This window comes from Ceratotherium simum, chromosome 7 (genome assembly GCF_057802395.1).
Source record: "Ceratotherium simum simum isolate JZ-2026a chromosome 7, ASM5780239v1, whole genome shotgun sequence".
In the NCBI taxonomy this organism is placed as follows: Eukaryota; Metazoa; Chordata; class Mammalia; order Perissodactyla; family Rhinocerotidae; genus Ceratotherium; species Ceratotherium simum.
In genome coordinates this window covers 77,431,695-77,456,561 of record NC_141906.1, presented here as the reverse complement: position 1 = coordinate 77,456,561, position 24,867 = coordinate 77,431,695, and the positions used below count along the sequence as shown (strand labels likewise).

Below are 24,867 nucleotides of genomic sequence, written 5' to 3'. Positions count from 1 at the left end.
GTAGAAGAGGGAATACTAGTGTAGAGCAAGGGAAAAATAACATTTTTTAAACTGATGAACTGCATCATATAATTGGTTTTTCAAACAATTTCTCCTTCATGAATAAGAGATTGCTACTGGGGGTGAGATGTTTCCGTGAATTATAAATTGAAATGTTACCTGTTTCAACTTCTAGGACTCAAATTGTGCTAATAGTATCAGTGTGGGCAGTTCGGTCACTGTATAGAAGACACTGAAGTAGTGAATTTTTTTCAAGCTCTCTCCTCTCTTTCTCTTTCTTCCTTTCTCTATAGTTCCTTTTGAAACAAATACAAAAGCAGAAACAGTCACACCTTCCGAGCCCACTCAGAATGATGAAAGAGCTGGTTCAGAAACTGGATTATTGAGCTTATTTCCAGTGAAGGAACATTCCAGTGCAGTGGAATCAACATCAGAGAAAAATGCTAGTGGTGCCTCTGTCCCTGATGCCCCCATCATTCTGAGCCCTCCACAGACCCACACACCAGACACGTACAACCTGGTCTGGAGTGCGGGCAAGGACGGCGGGCTGCCCATCAATGCCTATTTTGTGAAGTATCGAAAGGTAACGTCTTCTCATTTATCATCTTTCTCTTCTCACACCTTAACATTGTGTGCATAGCACATGCTTATTATCTTGGATATTGTGTAGGGTGGCGGGAACAGAGCAAGAGTGTTTTAGGATAATGAGTTTGGGAGAGAGATCCCAGCAGTCGTGCTGGGTATACCAGTCCTATAAAAGCAGTAGGAACGAAGTATAAGTAGTTTCCCCCCAAACAGGGACTCGAAGAACCCAGTGACTTCTTGACATTTTTTATCAAACATTTTAGCCCCTTGGGTGTAAAGCTCTATAAACCGCTTTTTAAAAAGTAATTCCTTCCCTCTCTAAGATAGTAGAATACAGTTTAGTTAGCAAATAAAGCACTTGCTTATTAGAAACGACTGTTTGAACCAAGTCCTCTGGCATAATCTCTGACAATTGTTTTCATTTCCAGTTGTCTTCTTAATTGTATCAGAATCTTACATTGTTTGGTTCTTTATTGGTAAACCTGATCCTCTCAGGTGATTTTTCAGATGTTTTCCCTCCAGAGGCTTATATTAAAGCAAAATGAAGAAAATCTCCTCTCTTTGTTTATGAGACTAGTGAATGAATGAAATGGAAAGAGATGCATTCATGTTTAAAATAATATTTTTTGTCTAAGACATTTTGGTATTCATCATTTAATAGTAATATTTTTTAATATATGGTCAAGTTAACATGGTGATATTTGAAGGTTTATTCACTGTTTCTAACCTGATGATTCTAGATAAAGAAAGTTTCACTAGTATTTCTATCCACATGAAAAGTTTGTTGTCTCTTGGTTCCATTAACCAAGACATAACTGATTGGGTCTCTTTTTAATTTATTTCCTCCAACACATATTGAACAGTGTGAAGACATGAAACAAGAAGTCTGGAAATATACAATGCACAATTATATAGTTCATATACACATAAATATATATAATATATATTCTAATTTATCACATACTTCTTATGTATATTATATGTCATCCTCAATACATATTATTGTATACTTATTTTATTCTCCCATTGGCCCATTAAGAAAGGAGTATTGTTTTCATTACAAGTAAAGGAAACAAACTCTGAGAGATCAAACTAACTTGCATGAGGCCATAAGTTAGTGGTAAATAGTGAAACCAGGAGTCTTTTGCAGTGCGAGTTCCTAAGTTCTTGCTACAGGTCTCCTTAGATTTCTTAACATGAAGAAAAATGGCTCTTTTACTTACAGTAGTATATCACTTCCGAAAATTCATCTGGAATTGGATGACTTCTAGTTTTTATCAAATTTCAATGGAAGGTTTTTCTGCTCTTTATCTCCTTTTTTTTTTAATAAGAAGACTTATTTTCTCTTGAGTAGCTAGACGATGGTGTTGGTGTGGCGGGAAGCTGGCACACAGTTCGAGTCCCAGGAAGTGAAAATGAGCTCCGTCTGACGGAACTGGAGCCTTCTAGTCTCTACGAGGTTCTGATGGTAGCAAGAAGTGCAGCAGGTGAAGGGCAGCCTGCCATGCTTACCTTCCGAACTAGCAAAGGTGAGTGTGATCTGCTGTAAGAGGAACGAGCTGGCTGTCTCAATGTCACTTTGGTTAGTATCTTTTTCAGTAGTAGAGATTCTTATAGATACATTCATTAAATAAGCCTATTATAGTACCTTTTTGGGCCACATTTGGATGGTTGTGTTATTCCTTTACATCAAATATTCCACAAATATTTTTGAGAGCTTATGATATATAAGGCGTTAGAGTAGGTGATGCAGGGAAAACAAAGATGATCAAGCCCAGATCCATCCTAATGGAGCTTCTACTTTTCAAAGAAAGGTAAGACATATGCATAAATACCAACTACAAGGCAGAATTTCAGTTCAGCTAATATTTACTGAATGCCTTCCATGTGCTGAGCAGTAAACAAAATAGACAAAACTCTTTGCCTTCATGGAGATTACATTCTAGTTGGGAGAGACTTACACTTAAGTTATAAGTACATTAGCAGGTGATGAGTGTTAACAAGAGAAATAAATTAGGGGATGGATATAGGAAGTGTATGGGGTAGCAGGTGTCACAATTTAAGCAGTTGGCCCGAAGTCCTCAAAGAGCAGTTGACAGCAAAGCAGAACTTAGAAGTCAAAAGCCGTGTGGATATCTGGGGAGAGAACATCTCAGCAGAGAGAATAGCAAGTACAAAGGCCCTGGGGTGGGGTGTGCTTGGTGTACCCTAGGAACAGTGAGGGGGCCACTGTGAGTGGAGCAAAGTAAGTGAGGGGGCTGTAGGGGAGAGTGCTCAGGGAGATGACAAAGTGGCCAAATCGCACAGCGCCTTGTTGACCCTGCAAAGACATTGACTTTGACTCTGAGTGGTCTGGAAGCATTAGAGGGTTTGAGCGGAGGAGTGACATGATCTGCGGTGTGTTTCAATGGGACGATTCTGGCTGTAGGGTAAGGATAGACTGGAGGGGACGAGAGTGTAGGCAGAGGCCAGAATATGACAAGTACTAGGAAAGACTTACAGAGAAAATGCCAGAGGAATACAAAGAAAGGATGTTCTCTCTGGAGGGTAGCTTGTGAGGGTGGGCTTGATTGAAAAGATGCTATCATAGCTTGGCCATGAATGTACAAACAGACTTCAGTGAGTGGAGATGGGAATTGGGCGGAAGAGTATTTTGTATGGCACAGTAATGAAAAGGAAGTATGATGATGGAGAAGAAATTATCTGTTGGCTTTTGAATCATCTAGTTACTAAGTCTGGCAAGAAAAATAATGAGTATTTTTTATTTGAAATGTATTTTGAATTAGTTTTCATAATTAATTCTTAGGTGTTTATAGAGTCTGACCTATAAATACTGAATAATAAGCATGTATTTCAGTTTTAAAATAAATCACCCAATTTCACTTTTTGCCCCTTGAAATTTTAAAACTTAACATGACAATTTTCCCATGAAGAAGCTTAACAGAAGCTCTTTAATAATGAATTTTATATTTTAGAATTAAGAAATATGTACAGTAAAAAGAAGAAAAAAGAACAAGTAGTTTCAAACCTTTACCATAGTCATTTGGCTTTTTCACTTGTATTGTTTTTTCTCTGTTCAAATTAAAGTTAGCCTGATGTAGCAAGACACATTTTAGTTTTCCCTTAAAGGTACAAGAAAAAGACAAAGTAATTTTTTAAATCAATTCCTCAGATTATCTGAACATTCACAATGTAGGTCTTAAGTTTAGACACTGTAACAGATACGTTCACATATTTACATCTGTCTACTGGTGGAGTTTCATAGTATCTTTTCTTACTTTACATGTGTAGTGAAGCTTTTGTTATAATATATGTTTTTTAACCTTTCTAGAGAAAATAGCATCATCCAAAAACACCCAGGCGTCCTCTCCACCCATGGGCATCCCTAAGCGCCCTGTTGTTTCGGAGGCTGCAGACAACTTTGGAGTGGTACTTACAGATTCCTCTAGGCATAGTGGAGGTAAAGAGAAGAATCTTCATTTTATTCATTTTGTTTGTTTACAAATGTAATTGACCTGTTTCAGATTATTTGGGTGGTGGAGTGGGAGGGGTGTTTGTTTATTACTCAGATTATATCCTACCATATAGCTTTATTAGGTCCTATTTCAACCATTTTTTAGTGTCCTGTATTCAAATCTTGGTAACCCAGTGTCACGATTGGTATTTAAGGTCATACACGCAGATTCAAAATGTTCTGGTACTAAGTTTTTCTAACTCACAAAAAGTTTTTCTGTCTCCTCTCTGGCAAGGAAACCAAATTTATATTTTGAATTCTGAAAGTCTAATTTTTTTTGGTAACTTATCAGAATGTATGGTGGTACCTACAGTAAGATTTAGGTTTTTTTCATTGAACATTTACGTATCATACTCAGTTTTATTGCTATATCTTGTCAATCTTAGAATTTTTAGAGGTTGTAGCAGTAAAATTTTCAAGACTTCTTTTTAGTATTTACGTTTCACGCTTATCAATTCTACAGTTACAACATAGCGTGCTTTTTGTGATTGTGCTAACCTGTGTAGGCAGGATATCTAGAGAAGGTTTAAAATTTCACTGCTGAGCCCTAAGAATTTTCAAGCGTCTCTTCCCTATTTTCATAGTCTTCCATGAATTGGTCTCAGACAGAAGTAGGTCGTGACGTTTTGAACGCCCCTGTGGAGTGCCTCTGCTTCTTCAATATCGTGAGCCTCTTTTGCTTGAGGACTTTCACCTCTGAGGAGCATTTCAACTGTCTTAGCAGACTACTTCTATGAGTATCAACTTTGTATGAATAAAACTGACATTTGAGAAACAAAAGCCTTATGACTTGTTTAGCACACTGTCGTAGACGCTGTACCAAATGCTGGAGCAGCAGAGAGAGCATAAGTCTTGCCTTCGAGAAGTTTACAGTACGGTGGGTGATATAAACAACTAAACCAATCACAACATAGTGGATAATATAGACAAATTAACCCCTAACAATGATGTTGATTCGTTATGCCTGAGAGTCCGCTCTTGTTTTGTGGGATCATAAGAGAAATATCTAAATCACCCATCTGAGATAGAGGAGGCCAAGGGGTGGGAAGAGAGGCGCCCTGAGCTAAGCCTCAGAGACAAGAAAGCTGTAGCTGGAAGAAGAAACAGGAAAAGAGGTTCTAGGCAAAGACAGCTCCTTGTGCAAAGAGACAGATGAATGATGTTTAGGGATTTAGGAGATGAGAGATTTTATTTAGTGTGACTGGTTGCTGTGGGGAATGACGCTAGAGTGGGTGCCTTGTATGATGTACTTAAACATTTAATCTTTCCCTGAAAGCTATACGGAACCTTAAGGATTTTGCAGAGAGGGACAGGAGGAATGGCAGAAGATGAGGTTAGAGAATTAATGAGGGTGGTGACAGTGTGAATGGAGAAGGGGGACAGATGATAGATGACAGATTAAGGGAATTGAATCTATACTGAATGAGAGGGAGAAACATGGTGACTTGGGCCTGGGCAACTAGGGACCATTTACCAAGATAGGTCATAGAATTTTTAGGTGAAGATTATGGATTCAGTTCTGGAAATCTTGAGTTTGGAGTTGTCCAAGCAGAGATAACCATAAGTGAATTATTTAATCTTCACTACAACCCTATGAGGAAGGTCGCTTATTTCTTTTACAAATTAGGAAACTGAGACTCAAGAAGGTTATGCAGCTGCTGAGATGACCCAGAAAGTGCTGGAACTGCTATGCAAATGCAGATTTTTTAACCCCAAGTACAGTGTTCTTTGTTTTATCCCTCAACTGTCACATGTTATTTCTTTAGGTATTGAAGATATTCTTCTCTGTAGAGATTTTTTTCCCTAATCACTTTCTTTCCTCTTTGGTCTGTGGTGTTCTTTGAGGAGTTTTAACCTCATTTGAATCAACATAAGGAAGTTGTTTGGTTGTCTAGTATTAAAAAAGAGATTCACTAACAGTTCTATTCATTCTATTTCCATTGCTCTCTAAATTGAAAGGAATACAGTAAGTATCAAAGTTGCCTGCTTCAAATATATTCCTCTTTTTATCCATTAAGCAGTTTGTTTTTAAAATGCCACAGTTTTCTCCATACAAGTACCATGTGCACCATTATTTTGTTTTTTCGTATGTATTTGTATTGTGGGTTGAAGGGGTGTTGATTGAGAAGCGTGGCACAGTGTTGACAGAGAAAGAGCTCCCTTGATGACTTCACCAAAGTGGTGTAACCAAGGCCCAGAGTTGGTTCTCCTTGTTCCAGCTCTAAAGACTTGATTGTTAGCATGCCGAAAGATAGTCGGTCTCTCGGGAACCAGCTCATTTCTACCAAATTCACAGGTGGTTAATGTCAACTGGAATGGCAGTTTACTAATTTGTGATGTAGCTGGCGGACAGACCAGATTGTTTCCATCAGCGTTCTTTCTTTGTAGAAACCAACTGGGAAGTCAGTGTTGTAACAAGGTCACTTGGTCAGCAAGAAGAGTTAGGTCCATGGCTTAGATGGCTGGTGAACTTGCTCCTGATGCTTCCATCTGCCACAGAATCGAGATGGTCTCATCTGTGGGTTAGGGCATCCCTGTCGCTTGGCAGGGCTGACTGAAAACTGCTAGACGTTAGCTCTCTGACCCCCTTTTTCTAGATGTTCCTGTAGATCATCTACTTTCTGAGAGCACTTTTCTTTGTTTAACAACATATCCTGCGTACTACGTGTGTCTTCTGGCTTTCATCCTGAGTAGCATGCTCTCTTCTCGTTATTATCAGTATTGATTTTATTAGTCAAATTTTATCTCTATCACTGCCTTCACCCTGTTTTTTTGGAATAGCATTCCTGTGACCTTGAGGTGTGTTAAGATAGGATATGATAGTAATAGCTAATATAATAATCTGTAGCTTGTTTGCTGAGTGTGTTTTATGTAGCTAGGGCGGATAAGGAAAAACATTTAAATAAGATAACAGATAATTATGAAAATTTATTATAAATTATAACCACAATCAGCCCTGAAGCACCAAATAATCATTACTTCTATACTGTTTTGGCCGTGAATCCAAAATTACATCGTCGCAATGATCATACTCATTACCTGTCAGTTTTTCAGAGCTAATTATCAAGTTTATAGATTATTTTACTTTTCCTTTCTTTTATTTCTGTATTTGGCCATTTCATTGCCCTTTAGATTTTATCAGAGGACAGGAAGACAGCCTTAAAATTATTAACTGGCAAAAATTTAGATGAAGAACCTGTAATAAGATGAGGTTTGGGATTTACCTGTGTCAGTGGACTTGAGTTGTTCTTGTCTCTGACAGCGGGGGTTATTGAAATGAACGAACGTTTCTGTCCTTAGTTCCAGAGGCGCCTGATCGGCCTACCATCTCTACTGCCTCTGAGACGTCCGTCTACGTCACTTGGATTCCTCGGGCAAATGGGGGTTCTCCAATCACCGCCTTCAAGGTTGAGTATAAACGGATGAGGACCAGTGATTGGCTGGTGGCCGCTGAAGATATCCCTCCTTCCAAACTTTCTGTGGAAGTTCGTAGTTTAGAGCCAGGTAGTAATATTCAAGCATTTCCTTTTTTACCATCAGTGCTGACTTTAGATGCATTTTTTTAATAATCTTATATTCTTCTAATTGTTTAAGTAATGCAAGCTTATCGTATAAAAATTTGAAAGTAAAGAAAATATAAAGAAGAGAATAAGTCACATGAAACCCACCCATCCAGAGATAACCATTGTTTACATTATCATATATTTCTTTCTAGCCTTTTTTCTCTTTTTAATACAAACTGGGATCATGCCATGAATATTGTTTTGTGACCCCATTTTCCCCATACTATATCATTATGTTTTCCAGTATCATTAAAAATTCTTCAAAAACTCAATTTGTTTATCTATATAAATTGTATAGCTGTGTATATAAGTATACCATAATTTACTTAACCCTGTTTTTTGTTTATGGGTTTTACATTGTTTCTACTTATTTGCAGTTAGAAATAATATTGTGGTGACATCTTTGTGTGTATGTGTTTTGCTATGAATGAGGATTTTAAGAGGAAAATTGCTTATTTGACTAAAAATGTTTGATCTGATGATGAATCTCAGCAGTTATACTCAGTGTTAATGAGACAACTCTTAACACTTCTCTCTTCTGTAAATTTTTTTTCAGCAGAGGAACCCCTCCCCCCTCACTATCTTGAGGCTGTATGAAAGAAATTAAACCATAAAAGAGAAAAGCAGTACTCACAAACTTTCTTTACTTTATTTGTTTAGGTTTCATGACCATTTTTGTTTATGGACTTTTAAATGTACTTTAGTAGCAAATGCCTGCGTTTGTCTAAAGAGGTAATATGAGGAGCATCGGCACATGGAGGTGTAGTTGGGAGAAGTTGGCAGTTTTAAATGTGGGTGAAGCTAAGTAACATTTTACAGATGCAAAACATTGTCTTCAGAAGCCCAATGGTTATTTTTGATCTATTAGGAAACTTACTTTAGGATTCTAATTTATTCTTTAGATTCAGATTTTCAGAAACTCACAATCCTTGGAGTTGTTTTTTTTTTAACTTCTTAATATCTAATCCAAATAAATACCTTCTGTTGTGATTTCAATCTGCTCCCTCTTGTCCTGTTATTGGTGGAGTCAGAGTGACGTCTGCTGTCACCCACATGCACCTCCTCACAAATGAATTCACCATGTTAAACTTCACTTCAGTTGTTCCTTTCAGAGAGAAAAGAGCACAGGTACTTCAACTAATACTGTGTTGATGGGTATGACTTTAGAACAGGATGGGAAAAAAGAGTAAAGATGTTGTTTCCTGTTCTGCACTTGCCCACCTCCAGCATGGGCGTGATTCATCTTTCGTGGCGTTCTCTCTCAGTGACTCCTAGGAAGGTCTTGGAATCTTGAACACAATGCATTGAACAGCCACTACCAGTTGATAGAAGTTGGCAAGTGGGTTGAACTCTATTTACCATATAAACTTGAGACTATTTTAAGAGAAAAATTTCTCCTTATATTATTGCTATTGTAGATAGCTACTTAAGCACAATTGTCATATTTTCAATATTGTACCTTCAGTTGTCTTATTACAGCCTTTTTAAAATTCTGTTTTTTCCCCCCTTGAAAGGTTCAACATACAAATTTAGGGTCATTGCCATCAACCATTATGGTGAGAGTTTCCGGAGTTCTGCATCTCGTCCTTACCAGGTGGCTGGGTTTCCCAGTCGGTTTTCTAACCGCCCCATAACTGGACCTCACATTGCGTACACAGAAGCTGTCAGTGATACTCAGATCATGCTCAAGTGGACAGTAAGTAAAATCTCTGCTCGAAGGAGACTTTCTGGTTTAACCATGTCAGCAATCAGTTTCATATTCTCATGACACGATACTGTGAACAGCAAATTTTTGAACTTTTAAGTGAAGGGAAATTGACAGACACAGATATTTTATCTAAAAATACATTTTATAATTGGGGCAGGGTTAAAAATAAAATTATTGTCTCCTCAACTTCCATCTAAGTGATAACTTAGTTGCAATTTCATGATTTATTCATTTTGAACCAAATGTACCTTTCAACCTCATGAAGTGTGTTGCTTTATTTTTGTTTAGCCCTACATTAAGCTAAATGCTCTTAATACCTTTGAATACTTTTGAATTAAATTAAAAATGGCCGTCAAGAATGTTTGCAAAATGAAGCTAGGAATATATTGCCACACAGATAAATAAATCTTAATGGATGTGAAAGTTACATTTATTTTTGTCTTCGACAAGTCTTTGCTTCTATTTTCCAGTACATTCCATCAAGTAACAATAACACTCCCATTCAAGGATTTTATATCTATTACCGGCCAACAGATAGTGACAATGACAGTGATTACAAGAGGGATATTGTAGAAGGTAAGTCCCATTGGCAAGCTGTATTCCCAGTAAAGGAGCTTTGGTGGGAGAGGGTTTACAAATATTATGAAAAACATCCCAATTTAAGACAGAGTGAAAAATGGTATATGCATTATTACTTTGAATTTTTCCCAAAGAAAGACAGTTTTTCCAACTTAATATAGTAGTCTCTTACATTTTGGTTATAGAAACAGTCAGTTACAAAAGTATGAGGGAGATGTGATTTGTCACTAGTTCATCTGAAAAAAATGTTTGTTTTCTGTTTTATTTAAATGAATAGTGACCTGAGTATAAAAATCAATTGCAACTTCTAGCTATATTTAAAAAAGTAATGTCGCAGTCAACAGTTTCATTGAGGTCTGTACTAGAAAGATCACATCTTGAGCATGTTATCCACTTTCAGAGATGCTGAGAAATTGGAATATATGTAGAGAAAAAAACAGCCAAGACAGTGATGGCTGTTGAAACTGCCTTTCTACTGTAATTAAAATATAATACGGGTCCGGCCCCATGGCTTAGCGGTTAAGTGTGCGCGCTCCACTACTGGTGGCCCGGGTTCGGATCCCGGGTGAGCACCGACGCACCGCTTCTCCGGCCATTCTGAGGCCACGTCCCACATACAGCAACTAGAAGGATGTGCAGCTATGACATACAACTATCTACTGGGGCTTTGGGGGAAAAAAAGGAGGAGGATTGGCAATAGATGTTAGCTCAGAGCCGGTCTTCCTCAGCAAAAAGAGGAGGATTAGCATGGATGTTAGCTCAGGGCTGATCTTCCTCTCAAAAAAAAAAAAAAAAGATAAAAAAATATATATATAATACGGAACTTGGCATATGGTCTGAAGACCCCAGCCATCTGGCCAGCCCATGCCTGCACCTTCAGCCCCGTCTCACGCACCTTTCCTTTCTCACTGCATCTTCTGTCACACACTGGCTTTCTCTCAGTTTCCTTGTGTGCACCAAGGTTTTTCTTGCCTCGCGACCTTGGCACATGGCAGTTCCTGCTACCTACTGCGCTCCTCTCCCAAGGCTTTATCTGGGTACTCTACTTTTCTCTGTTGTGTGCTTACATGTTACTTGCTCAGATAACCTCCTCCTCTTTCCATGAGGTACCCTTGTTATAATTTCTAACTGCGCCCTTTATGTTTATTTTATAGAATTTATCATAGTTTAGATGTGTGTGTGTGTCTATGAAATTATTTGCTTAAAGTTTATCTCCCCCACTAAATATTAACCTCCATGTGGGCAAGAGGCCTTTCTTCCCACTGCTGTATCCCTGGTCCCTACAATGGTGAGGTGTTTAGCATTTATTGAATGAATGAAGTCCAAAAGGAATAAGGGAATGTCTGGGGATGATCAGGCTGGAAAAAAGATGACTAACAGAAGCAACATGACATCTGTCTTCAGATATTTAAGGACTGTTATGTGGAAAAGGAACTCAATCAGTTGGAGGAGGAGCAATTAAAAGGAAATAGTATAAGGAAGAACCTTCTAACATAGCATTTCTAATGTAGATTCTCTCACAAAATAATAAACTCCCTAATTTTGGAAGTGTTCAGTAGAAGTTGGATGCCTGTTCTTCAGTAATATCTTGGAAGGGATTCTTGCGTTGGGGGGAAGGCTGCTCCCAAGGTCTATTTTCACTCTAAGATTCAGATTCTTTGAAATATCAAGTGTCCTAATGGATCACGTCAGAAAATTGCCCTCAGCCAAGGTTATTTTCATATGACTTCTTGACATCAAATACTGCATATAGTTTTGTTATAAATAGTATTATGATAAATTATTTTAAATGTGCTGTATCATGTTTCTTTAAATATTGTAGCATTCCTTTTAATGTTTATCCAATGGAATTACATTTGTAATGTAATGAAAATGAGCTCATAGTTAGGAGCTCAGTAAATATTTTTTGAATGAAGGAGTGGTTGTTTCTCTTTTCTTAATCTGGAAAAGTAGGAAAGAAATCGGTCCCTAAAATCTGCTTTAAACATAAAGAATTGGGGAAATGTGAAAAGATAATTGCTAGTGGCAAAACTGTTCTGTGAAGTCAAGATAGTAGCTGTCTGGAGGGAGATAAGTGATGGAAAGAAGCATAACGGGGACTTTTGGGGTGCCAGCACTATTCTCTTTTCTGACCTAGGTGTTGATACCACGGGTGTGTGCAGTTTGCAAACATGCAGGGAGCTGTACAGATGTGGGTGCTTTTCTATATGCGTATTTTACCTTGTAAAAAGGCTGTTTAAAAAAAGAAGTGGAAAGAATTGTTAGTGTCTGTTCAACCTTTCAGTCCTAGCTAGGTCTTCATTTTAGTTCAGCTGGTTTAGGAGAATGGAACTGTCAGATTTTTATATTTAAAATCTCCTGACAGAGGTTAAACATTTGTTATAAAATAGTTCTAAACAAGGCAAATGTAAAGAAAATGAATATCTTTCTTTGTCTCTGTCTTTCTCTCTCCCCCCACCCTTCCTAGTTCTGCTGTCTAGAAATATCCACTGGTAAACAGTTTTTAAACTATATTCTCTAGTTCACTCTTGGAACTTTGCGAGCTTGTGGGGTGTGAATATTGAGCATGGAACTGGGAAATTACTGTAAAGGAGCTTTTGTATCCAGTAGTAGTGTCTGCAAATGTGAGTTTTGTCTTATGGTTCACAGAGAACTTGTTTATAAATGTAACAGACGGAGCAGTTAGATGTTTAAGTGGGCTTCACTGTGCTGTGTAATTTGCTTATTCCTTATTTTCAAGTTTATGTATTTTGTGGCAGTTGGAAGCTATTGGTCTGTTCTCCCAAACCCAGGAACAAAAGTATTTATCCTTTGTACGGAAAGTTGCTTTCAAGTTTTAGATTACATATGTATATTGACAACAAATTGTTTAAGCTTTTGAAAAAAATTTGCAACTCAATTAAATTGTTAAAGAATACAGTAAGAGAAGAACAATTAAGTTATCTTATCTTCTGCATTAAGTTCCACATTTAGATAAACTGTAAATGTTTCCACATACTAGTGTTTTGTGATAAATATTTTTATCTTGTAAAGTTCAGTTCAGTTCCAAATAAATCAAAGTTTCTGTCATCCCGATCTTTGAATCTGTGCTTTGATCTCTCACCTTTTCTAAAATATCCTTTGAGGAAAAAAAAAATAGCCTGTTAAACAGGGAATATGCTTGTTGGTTGATTTTAAACCTAATAATGCACTTAGTTGTCATATTATCAATGATCAGTAAAAACTCTTTCCCTCTGCTGCTATTTCCTGTAATTTTAGCCATTGGAATAGTTACCGTAGCAGTAGAATATTAATCTAACAAGATGTGTGTTATTTTTACTATTTTTCTCTTATTAGTAACATCTCAGAAACTTAGTTTAGTTCCATTTTTACTAGTGCTGTGAAAGGAAAACTTCAAATCTAGTGTAGTAATTATTCAAGAGAATGTTTATAGTTAGGTAAGTATAGGGTTGGGCCAAGAAAGACCTAAGAATACAGAAAAAATAGAAGTCTTTTAGAAAGTTTTTGGAATTTAGAAATAGGTCTGTTCCAGTCTCAGCTAGATTTTAAGTCAAGATTCTTTTAGGGTCCTCTTTACATTTATAAATGGGGCATAGAATTCCTCACTTCGTGAGCCTGTGAGAGTCCCTTGATCCTAAAACAAGCAGATTCGCTTCCTTATGAAATATGGGTCTTTATGAATGAGGGGTTTTGTATTGGCGACCTGGAAAAGGGGTCGTGCTACTGCATTGAAATATTTTTGTCTGTGTTGAATTAGAAAGGAGCCTGGTGATATTGGTCCTGTCAGCCAAGTAGATTTGACTTGTATGTGTGGTTTGGTTTTGTTTTTTTCTCCCCCTTTAACTAATTCTTAAATCAGTTGGTGGTACAATTGTGTTTCTAAGAAACAGTGGAAACAGTTTGAAGAGGTATTTTCTAAGGGGGATTAAAGGTTCTGGAAGAGTTAATTAAATCTGGCAGAAGTGTCCCTGTTTATTAAAGTTTGTCACAGGTCCATGGAAGTAAAAATGGAGAGTGATTTATACTGGGGTGTTCGGTTTAGGAGTGTTTCTAAATGAAATGTTGGCTGTGTGCCATGGATAACAGAATCATTCTATTAGTGATACTGGTGTGGTTTGGAGACCCTGACTCAAAAGCAAGGAAATAGTGAGAGCAGTAGCCGAGAGTTTCCCATAGTAGATTTTGCTGTTTGATTTTTGTCAGCCATTTATTCAGGCATTTGTTTGTCAGTTCATGTCGCGTTCATTACAATGGGATGGAGAGTTTCGCTAAGGCCTGTCTTGTAAATGGTGCCCTGCTCTAGGTGGCACACCATTTGTTGATCTCGTATACAGTATTGCTTTCTGGTGAGTGGACAGTGGAATGACTTGCTTGGCTGAAATAGGGAATCAAAGGACTTAAGGATTTTTTTTAAACCTATGCATAAAATTAACATGTATTTTATGGAAGACTCACCAGTAATTATTTGTAATGAAATGAAGTATCACCACCAACACACAGGTATAGCTTTAATTTGGTTTATCCCTTCTCTTTACCATTTTTTTCTTGCCATGCAATGGAAATACTATTTACCAGTGGTGAGTTACTAAAATACTTGTATTAAGTATGTTTTTATTGCACAAACTTACTATATGGTGACGAATGCTGCTCCAACCTCCTTTTGAAATTATTAAGTCATTATATTGACATTATCATGTAGCTTGTATGTCATGTAAAGCTTCTCTTTTATTTTTCCCTTTCTAGGTTCAAAGCAGTGGCACATGATTGGCCACCTGCAGCCAGAAACCTCCTACGATATTAAGATGCAGTGCTTCAATGAGGGCGGAGAAAGCGAGTTCAGTAATGTGATGATCTGTGAAACTAAAGGTAGGAGACGATGACACCTTGTGCTTTTTCCCTGGATGGTGCTAGAATTCCAAATTCTGGACTATTCCTTCTGACTCTTGGTATATTCATCTAAGAAAATTTCTGCTTTGGACCATTTTCTAGGTGTATACATTTAGACTGTCCTAGCAGAGAGTATAATATGTTGGCTAGAGTACTTGTCTAGAGAAATAGTTTGCGTAAGCATTAATCCTATTCATTAATTTCTCTGTGACTCGAAGTACGTCACTTCCCTTCTCTTTTTCTCCGTGAAGAAAATAGAAATATTTGCTGACTAATTTCTGTGATTGCCTTGAGAATTAGAATACTAAAAAAAGGTAGAAGAATTTTAAGGAAAAGTGCTACATATGCTTAAAATGGTTTCTTGAATGACAGATACATATAACACTATCTACTTGTTTAATTAAGTGTAGTAGTTAAGTTTAGAATTAGTGAGTGCTAATTCTAAATTGAAATTCTCAGCTCTGCCTACATGCCTAGATTAACTGTAAAATAGTGCCATTTTTAAAAACAGAAGATACCACACGTGAATGATAAAAACAGCTACTGTGGATGCTTACAAAGCAAAAGCTCTCGTGTCCAGTCCCAATTAATCTGACAGAAAAAGGGAGACTGTTTCTTCCTTTGTCTCTTGACTGTTCCTTTCCTGTGTCTGTTTGTAAGAATGGGAAAATTTCCCAGAGTCCTCTGGTAGATCTCCCCCCTTGAGTCATTGGCCCTCCCAATCCATTCCCTGGAATGGAATGATTGATCAGGATCTACCCCCGAGTTATGTGGGGTCTGAGTGGACACCTAAACAAAATCGGGGCTCTGCTAGCGTGGAAGACAGCTATTAAATGGGCCGGGCAGCCATTACTGTCTACTATAGGAGATTTTATTATCCCAATTTAAAAATGAGGCTCAGAAAGATTGAATTATAAAGCCAAGACTTAGTTCCATTTTTTAATTCTAAATCATGTGTCTTTCTGCTGCAAAACCCACATATTAAATCCACATTTAAATATATGTATACACAGACCTTTAGAGTTATCTTGAATTTCATCTGGCTAGCATATATTTGAGTGTCTTTTTGTACCGCATACTGTGGTGTGTTAGTGAGCCTTTCTTACTTGCTTCCAGAGTCAAATTAAATAAAATGAAATTTATCATCTCTGTTCCCAAGACATTTAAGAATTTAGCCAGGCAAAGCAGAAAACAACACAGACAACAATGTAATAACTGTGTTGTTTATAATAGTATAATAAATAGTATAGCTGTGTCTATAATAGAGTTCCTCATTAATTGACTTTGCTGGGGAATAAAAGGTTTACCTACAGACTTTCAGATCAGTGAAAAACAAAATAACTTCTTTAAAATGTTAACTCTTCTTATTGCATGAGTTCCTAAAATGTATCACACAATTCCCAGCCTGTTTAATTAGAACATACGATACATAATTTAAGCTTTTAAAGAGATGACTCAAGGTTCTTGTTGTGAACAATGATTGTCTTATCTTGAGTAATTCAGTAAGGTTTTCAGGAATGGCAGAGGTGGTAAAGGCCGGCCATTTTCCCTACCCTTCGAAATCATAGACTGTCATGATTTTTCTTTTGTTCTTTGGTTTCTCTTTAAGTTCTTTGTCTCACCTTTCTCGTTTCTTAGCTGTCTCTTCTTATCGATGTTAATGGGTCTGTCTCACTCACCCTCCACCACAAGCCATCTGTCCTCAGTTTTTAACTTTTGCAAGAGGATGGCAACCAGATCATCAAGCTTGGTAGAATTATGACTAAATTAAGAGTAAATAAAGAGTGAATAAACCTGAAGGACTTCCCTGTGAGTAATCATGATCTTTAGTGTATGATCTGTAACATCCATTTTGCCTCAGAAACTTGTTTGTTTTCTTTAGAATTGGCAGGAACCTTAAACAGTATAATCCAACATACCACCTGAAGTGGGAATTTCCTTGAGTCTCTGCCAGGTATTCATCCAGCTGTCAATGAGGAGAGCTCTTTCCTTTGAAAGGAAGCCTCTTCTTTACTGATTCCCAGCTCTGTTCTGTGTAGTTGAAATTGCTGGAAAATTGAACCCCAATATAATGTTGCTTGAAGTAGAGTTTTTTTAAGACAGCTCTTCTCCAGTGTGGTGTTAGGAGCCATACCAGGAAATATAGCATAATCACTAATAATAATAACAAAATTGATTGAACACTGCCATGTGCCAGGCTCTATTCTAAGTGCTTTACATGGATTAACTCATTTACTCTTCATTGCAACCTTATGCTAGAGCTGTTATTATTATCTCTGTTTTCCGCATGTGGAAACTGGTTCATGGAGGTTAAAGTCATATAGCTGATGATGGGTGGTGGAGCTGGGATATAAACCTCAGCAGTCTGGTTCCAGAGACCAGGCTGTCAACCACTATGCTCTACTGCTTTTCTAGAACATTTAGAGCATTAAGAGCATATTATTTGGGGACAGAGAGAATGGGTTTTGAGTCTCCTGTGTTATTAGCTTTTGTTATCACTGTCACCCTGAATACTAATGAATTAGGTAAAAGTGCTGCATGTACGTGGACTCCAAAAGTTTTTGGTTTGGAATGCTTCATATTATGCATGAGGTGTTTGAAATTGTGTGTAATTGTTCTAACAGTCCAAAGTCATATCTTCTAATATTAGCCATGTGGTAGAGGCATAAAATATGTAATTTCGAGTCTTATTCAGCTCAAAGTATATCAGATAGAAAGGAGTTTTTGTCCCATCCATAAGCTGAAGTACTTTTATTTCAACTCTTAGGGAATCTTCTACAAGTACGATCAAGCAGACAGTCATACAGCAGTTTGGATTAGACTGAGTGCATGTTTCTCTGATCTTGTGATTTCTCTAGATTTGTGGACTAAAACTTTAGCACATCAGATTTTTAAACTTTTGAGCCCTCTTTGTGACTCATTGGTGGTCAGATCATCTCAGTAACAAGTGTAAACAGACTGGCTTGCATTCCTAACCAGACCTCCTTCAGAGAGTAAACCATTTCATAGGGTCTGTATTCACTCTGACATCATGTTTTCCTTTATGTTTCAACTAGTGAAACGTGTTCCTGGAGCTTCTGAGTATCCTGTCAAAGACTTGAGTACTCCTCCAAATTCTTCAGGAAGTGGAGGAAACATCGGGCCTGCAACCAGCCCAGCCAGAAGCAGTGATATGTTGTATCTGATTGTTGGCTGTGTGCTAGGTGTCATGGTTCTCATTCTCATGGTTTTCATTGCAATGTGCCTGTGGAAGAACCGCCAGCAGAATACCATACAGAGTAAGTCATTCAAAACTATTTCCTTCTCTTTTTCTAGAGATGGGTAGAAAAATATTGTCAGAATAAATATTGATTTCTAACACTTTCGTGTATTAGTGTCATGGTATAAAACACATTAGATACTCTCCATTAAGAGGAGGTCACTTGAAAACTGTTCTAGCTGTCAGCCATAGTAAGTGGAGCATCAAATTAAATTGCCCAGTAGAAATAAACAGCAAAGCCAAAACCAAGCAGGTCTCTAAGTAAATAGCTGACTTGGTGCTGGGAAGCCCTGGCTTTGTCGGACCACCAAAGAGGACGAGTGCTCGAAGCATGGGCTCTGGAATTGCTGCTGGAGCACCTTCCTACTGCACAGTCTGGTCCACGCAAATAGAAAGGCATGATGGGAAGGAAGGTTGTGAAGACTTTTCTAAGTTTCTGTCACTGAATGACACATTTGAAGATAACACGGTCCTGGTTCAGTGCCTGATGTACCCAAACTGCTCCCAAGTGGCATCCCCTCCCCTAAACATATCTAGAATAGGCGCGCCTGAGCCACCAGTGACAGTGCTGCTTTGGAACAAAGAACCTCAACCCTTTTCCTTTTGCTCCTCTCTCAGTTCTCTTCCCCTCACCTTCCTCCCTTTCCAGTTCCCCCAGCTGTTATAGGATAATCAGAGCCAGCAGGGACTGTAGTCTTGGGTGGGGGGAAGTTTTTTGTTTCCTCTTTGCCCCCAAAATAAGGGAATGAAAGGAAAGCAAAGGAACATACCAGCAGTGACAGGCGCTTCTAGAAAGCTGTCAGCTGGTTCCCACATATGGTCACTTTTTAGTTAATAGCTCTGGGGGAGAAAAATGACCTATTTTTATTGACTTGGTGCCTTCCAGGAGATAAGCAGAGGGAGAAGTGGTGGTGGTACCGCTAGGCTGAAAGGGTTGGAGATCATTTGTTTGAGTCTTTATATTCCTAAATGGTTTTAATGTCATTGAGTTTAATTGTGTGAGTGTATGCTGAATCATTAAAAGAAAAGTTTTAATCTGGTTGTCTGAGCAAGATTAATCTGGTTAAAGTCATTTTCCTCTGTGACTTGATAATATGTTTTAAAATGGAAATTTATCATAGTAGTGTTCCATCAGTGATTCATTCCAAAGATCCTCATTGACTCTCTTCTGTGCCAGGCACTGTGGAAGACAATGAAGATATAACGGTAAATAAAGTCACAGGGTCTCTGCCCTCTCAGTTTATAGTTTAGCGGAGAGATGAGCAGGTAGTGACAGTAGAACACCTGTGCGAGAAGTTCAGTAACAGCAGGGGGACACCTAATCCAGTCTTGGTGCGCTCTAATACCTTTGAAGAATTTATCAAAACTCTGACAACGGGGGACTGGCCCTGTGGCTTAGCGGTTAAGTGCGCGTGCTCTGCTACTGGCGGCCCAGGCTCGGATCCCGGGTGCGCACTGACGCACCGCTTGTCCGGCCATGCTGAGGCGGCGTCTCACATACAGCAACTAGGAGGATGTGCAACTGTGACATACAACTATCTACTGGGGCTTTGGGGAGAAAAAGGGAAAAAAAGGAGGAGGATTGGCAATAGATGTTAGCTCAGAGCCGGTCTTCCTCAGCAAAAAGAGGAGGATTGGCATGGATGTTAGCTCAGGGCTGATCTTCCTCAAAAAAAAACAAAAACAAAAACAAAAAACTCTGACAACAAATCCTGTACAGTTTACAACAAATGCCCTACTTTCTAAGGAATATCTTGCTTTTTCTAAGAATTTCTGGTAGGTGTGCCTGTGGAAATCAGAATTTTGAGGCAGCTGTTTAAATGCCTTTAATATAAGGAAGTGGAATAATTAGCCTTTTGCCGTTAGTACCCACAACTTCCACGTTGGCTGTAATAACCAAGGAACTATATGAGCAGTCAGTGAACATACACACAACTCCATCCTTTCACTGAGAAATGTAGTGTATTGCTATTTGAAATATCCAACCTGAAGTTTGCCTTTTGTTGTTGTTGCTTTGCACGGTTTCTTTTGGAACTTTGAAGTTTGAGAGTTTAGACACTTTTTCTTAGTATTGTCAATACTTTGATGGTTTCAGCTTGCACAGTTTATTAATTCTCTTTTGAGCAATTCTCTCTGGTTAATTTCTTTTCCCATTAACAGAGTCATAATTAACTCCAAGTTCCTAACTACCTGCACACTGTAAAGGAAATGACAGCAGTAACCTTATTAAAGCACATCTCACAAGTAGTTTGTAAGTGAACACTGTTAGACTGTTATATTTTAGTGTGTTTGTAGAGGTTTCATTCATAAAACTTCCTAAGCAAGAAGATTGTCTTTTTCAGTATCTTACTTTTTTTTTTTTTTTGCTTTTTTATTCTCTCATAACAGAATATGACCCACCAGGATATCTCTACCAAGGGTCAGATATTAATGGGCAGATGGTGGAATACACCACTCTGCCTGGCACAAACCGGATAAGTGGAAATGTTCATGGAAGCTTCATAAGCAATGGAGGTCTCAGCAATGGCTGCTCCCATCTTCACCATAAGGTCCCTAATGGAGTCAATGGAATCGTGAATGGGAGCTTAAACGGAGGGCTTTACTCCGGGCACACGAGCTCTCTAACCAGGACACATGTGGATTTTGAACATCCTCGTCATCTAATGAATGTAAGAGACCTAATTATGAATAAAAGCCTTCCCTGTGCCCCGCAGTGCCAAGGTACAAGGACAGGGTCGGCATAGTTGGCTTTTTGCAACATAGAAACCTCACAGGCTCCCTGGGATGGAAACAGAGTGTATCACTGGCATGATCCAGAGTAATCTTTGTAAGGTTCCTATTATCAAGTAATAGTTATATTTGTCAATTTGGTTTATATTTTAAAATTATTTAGCACCAAAAGTGGAACAACAGTAATGAACAGACTGGAAGTTATTCTTGAGATGAAACAGAAATACCATTGAGTATAGACCGGACCAAATACTTTAAATTTGATTTATTTAGAGCAACGTCTGAAAACCCATATGCCTGGAGGAATCAGGCAGATCATGAAATCGAGTGAACAAATAGGGAATGATACAGAGCTGTGGAGGCCATAGCAAACTGGAGAGCTCACGTGCTGTCTTAAAGCAGCAGCCGTAATTCAGCTTCTTTTCTTGACATGGAGGACTGAGGGCCCGGTGTTGCCAGGTTTTCTGATTTTTCAAGACATCTGTAAACCTGGGTGAAATTGTCAGATTTTTTGCATGTTGACAACTAATTCCGATTTTTGAAAGCTTTGCGTCGGCCGCGCAGAATGTGTCTGCAGGCCTTCAGATTGTGGCTTCTGCCCTATCGTGAATTTCTTTCTGTTTTGCCCAATGTATGTTGTTGTTGCCTGTAAGATTTTTTGCATTTTACAGTATTAGTATTCTTTAGCCACAAGGAGTGATTAAACCTTTAAAACTACTTTATTTTAGGGATAGCTAGCTGATATAGTTTAATTTTTGAAACGGGAATAGAATAACTAGCATATTTTAGATTTATGCTGGTTAAAGAGGTTCTCTGCACTAGGAAGGCTGATTTATTACATTGTTTGGATATGCAGCCACATTATTTTTTAATCAAAGAGATAATTTGTTTTGTAGACCAAATGAAGCACTCGTTTTGTTTTTGTCATTGTTCTGATTACATATAAATTTGCCATAACCCACAGTGTGCTAAACTTCGAAGAAGTTTAGAGTTTTTTTCCTTCAACTTTAATAAAGATTTATTAAAATATTACATGTGGAGAACAAAAATATATATTTCTGTCTTCAAGCTAGAAATCTAATGGCTTTCGTGTGACCTAGCTTTAGTACGTTTTAGAAAAAAAATTTAATTTGCTTTAGTACATCTCATTACCAAAAGGGAATAATGAGTTCATTATTTTGTGTGGAAATATATGGCTTATATTCAGACTTTCTCAACTTTTTTTGTCACCATTCCTAGTCTGAACTACTAGCATTGTCCAAGACACTGAAGGAGAGAGCATTAAAGTTTGAACAGCACATGCTGTTAACATGGAAAGGAAAAATAAGTCTAATGTTTGCCTTAGTATTTGAGCATAGTACTTTGAGTTTTTTGAACAATGAATTGCTATTTAAATAATCGTAGCCCATTAGGTGTACAATTTTAGATGTTATCTGTGGTTTTAGCTCATTAGTTTTCTTCCTCTCCCGGGTGGGAGGAAATAGGGAAATTTAAAAAATGCTGGTGATTATAAAAATCATTGAATTAACTTGAATATGTTTAGTGATTCAAATAAGTATGTTACCCTGTAGGTTGTTAGCTTTGTTTTCTGAAGCTTTGGCGTTTACCGTCATGGACTGAATATAGTACAGGAATATTCTTTCTCTCAATGTTTTCTTTAAAATTCCTGTTGCTAGTTGGATCAAGAATGTTGAGAGAAATTTTCAGTACTTTTGGTTTGCTTAGATTCTGGCTGTTGTTATGAGATGAATGGAAATGGAAAGTATTCTGGGAAAAACAATTGCCTGAACTTTTCCTAACCTTGAAGGCCTGCTCTGAGTTGGGTGTAGTGTGACAGCCTCTCCCACCCTTATCAAGTTCAGTTCTGCTGTTTTTCATCTGAAAGCAGAATTCTGACTCTGACAGAAAGCTAGTTCAATTCTTAACTTCAGTTTTGAAGAACTCTTGCCGTTGTATATGTCAAGTGAACATTTTACAGTGAGGTATGTGTTAATCTGGGCATTTTTCTTAATTGCTGGGCAGTTTCCGCCAAAAGCAACATCCAAATATTAATACTCCCCTCCAAGTCATTGCTGGCTGAGAATCTACTACATCTGGAAAAATATAACATGTTTTAAAACTTAGTGTAGTCAAGTGAACAGACGTAATCGAAATAATTACAGGAAAATGAAGATGGGTTTATCTTGTGACATCACTGAAACAGATTTCCACCCGTTTTCTCCAACTGGCATCACATAAAATTCTTCCATGACTGCTGTAAAAGTGAAAATGAATAGGAGGTTATAATGTATATTGTATTTTGGGCCCATTTGATTTGAAACACTGAAGGGAAGTGACTAATCTTCTCCCTTCAGTTGTTTGCCTCTTTCCAGTACAAAAATACATGGAAAAACATGGCAGTTAAGTTTTTGGAGTACAGTTTTAATATTGTGCAGAACTCGTTTGTGAAGACTGGTTAATAACGATAAGCATAACATTGCTCAGGGAGGTGGTTAAAATATACCAGGTCTCCATTTATTACTGACATAGCTTCTACACTTGAGATTATTTGTTTACTGCTCTCTGGCACCTTCAGCATTCTTTCTTCTTTTCTTTTTCTCTGTATCTCCTTGCTGACAAGGGTGGTGGAATGTACACAGCAGTACCTCAGACTGACCCATTGGAGTGCATTAACTGTCGAAATTGCCGGAACAACAATAGGTATGTTGATATGTATTTGTACAGGTTGTTGTGAATAAGGTATATGACTCTCTTTATTCTTTCCCTTCAGCAAAGGAAGTTCTTGGGATTTTTACCGAAGATATAAATCTCAGAATATGGAGTCTTAAGTTTAAGGCTGTTAACTAAATTTTTGTCCCTGCTTTACAATTTTTATCTTGCTGCTTTTCTTTAGACATATAATGACAATATTAAAGACTTTGTTTCTCACTGAGATATTATTAAAAGGTTTGATGTTTCTGAAGTCCTTATATTAGACTTAGTCTCTACATACAGACTTTATCTTTTCCCAGCTTTTATTCTCTGCTCTATGTTATGGGATATTTTTTAATCTGTGTCATGAAAAAGAGCATATTTGAATGTTAGGAAAAAGTCCTGTGTATATAGTAATGTTTTTTCATAGTAATATTACTGAAATTTTCTTACCAGATTATTCAGTGTTTTTTTTTTAATTCTTAAAACCTTAAGATAATTAAGTAGCAAAATCTTGTTTTCTTTTAATTTTCTGAGTTTTTTTTAAATTTCAAAAGTAATAGGTACTCACAGTATTTCAAACAAGATAGAAATATGTGGAGTAACATATGTGTTTAAATTTTGAAAGAATATTCAGAAAGCTTTCGTGCTGCCTCTCTATATATTAATTCCGAAGGATTATCCATTTTTTTATTGTATTGAAGTCGTGTCTGTCATAAATCTTAGATCTTTCTTTTACATAATGATGCTATTGGGTTACATGGTCTCAGAAGTCCTTTCCAGCTCTAAAACTCTACAACTTAAAAATTGTGTTATAGTTAGGGCATAAACTGGAGTTTGGATATTTCATTATTGAAATGAGATTTGACTTATATTTTTAAAATGAATTATAAGGTTAAGACTTGTGTCTGGGAGTTACCAGAACTGGAACTAGAAGACAGATCTGGTCAGTCATAGAATTAAACAGACATTCTCTCAGCGTGTTTTGAGAGTTGTAGAACAAAAACCACAAAGCTTCCTGGAGATTTTTTGTTATCATTTATTTAACCCATCTTAGGGTTTCTGTATTAGCAAGAGGTATCTGCCTATTTTGTGTACTAAGATTTGCTTGTAACATTTTAAAATTCTATATGACTGTAGCTAAATTTTAAGATGTTCATAACATTGAAGGCACATTTCTGTCCTGAGCTTGTCATAGGCTTTATCGCAGTTTGTTGGGAAATGCTAAACAACTGGTAAAGATGGTTCATGCACCTGGTAAGGAATCAGATGGATTTAATGAAACAAATAGCATTGCCTAAATACATAGTGTTTTCTCCTTTGTGGTTCTTGTGGCCATCAGCAGATCTTG

General features: G+C 37.5%; 1 protein-coding gene across 11 annotated transcripts in view; it reads left to right on the top strand.

The window, feature by feature from the left end:
* The window catches only part of CDON (cell adhesion associated, oncogene regulated), a 92,857-nt gene that overhangs the window by 52,946 nt on the left and 15,044 nt on the right, over positions 1–24,867 (top strand). For all 11 annotated transcript variants that reach the window (XR_015552757.1, XR_015552756.1, XR_015552755.1 and 8 more), the window contains 10 exons: positions 294–583; positions 1,940–2,114; positions 3,917–4,045; positions 7,400–7,603; positions 9,177–9,358; positions 9,841–9,946; positions 14,693–14,815; positions 17,893–18,114; positions 20,484–20,764; positions 23,446–23,525. Coding sequence is in view for 5 of the 11 variants with exons in the window: in XM_087433896.1 (XP_087290022.1) it covers positions 294–583; positions 1,940–2,114; positions 3,917–4,045; positions 7,400–7,603; positions 9,177–9,358; positions 9,841–9,946; positions 14,693–14,815; positions 17,893–18,114; positions 20,484–20,764; positions 23,446–23,525 (1,792 nt within the window). In the remaining 6 variants the exon portion in view is untranslated. The remainder of the gene's footprint in view (positions 1–293; positions 584–1,939; positions 2,115–3,916; positions 4,046–7,399; positions 7,604–9,176; positions 9,359–9,840; positions 9,947–14,692; positions 14,816–17,892; positions 18,115–20,483; positions 20,765–23,445; positions 23,526–24,867) is intronic.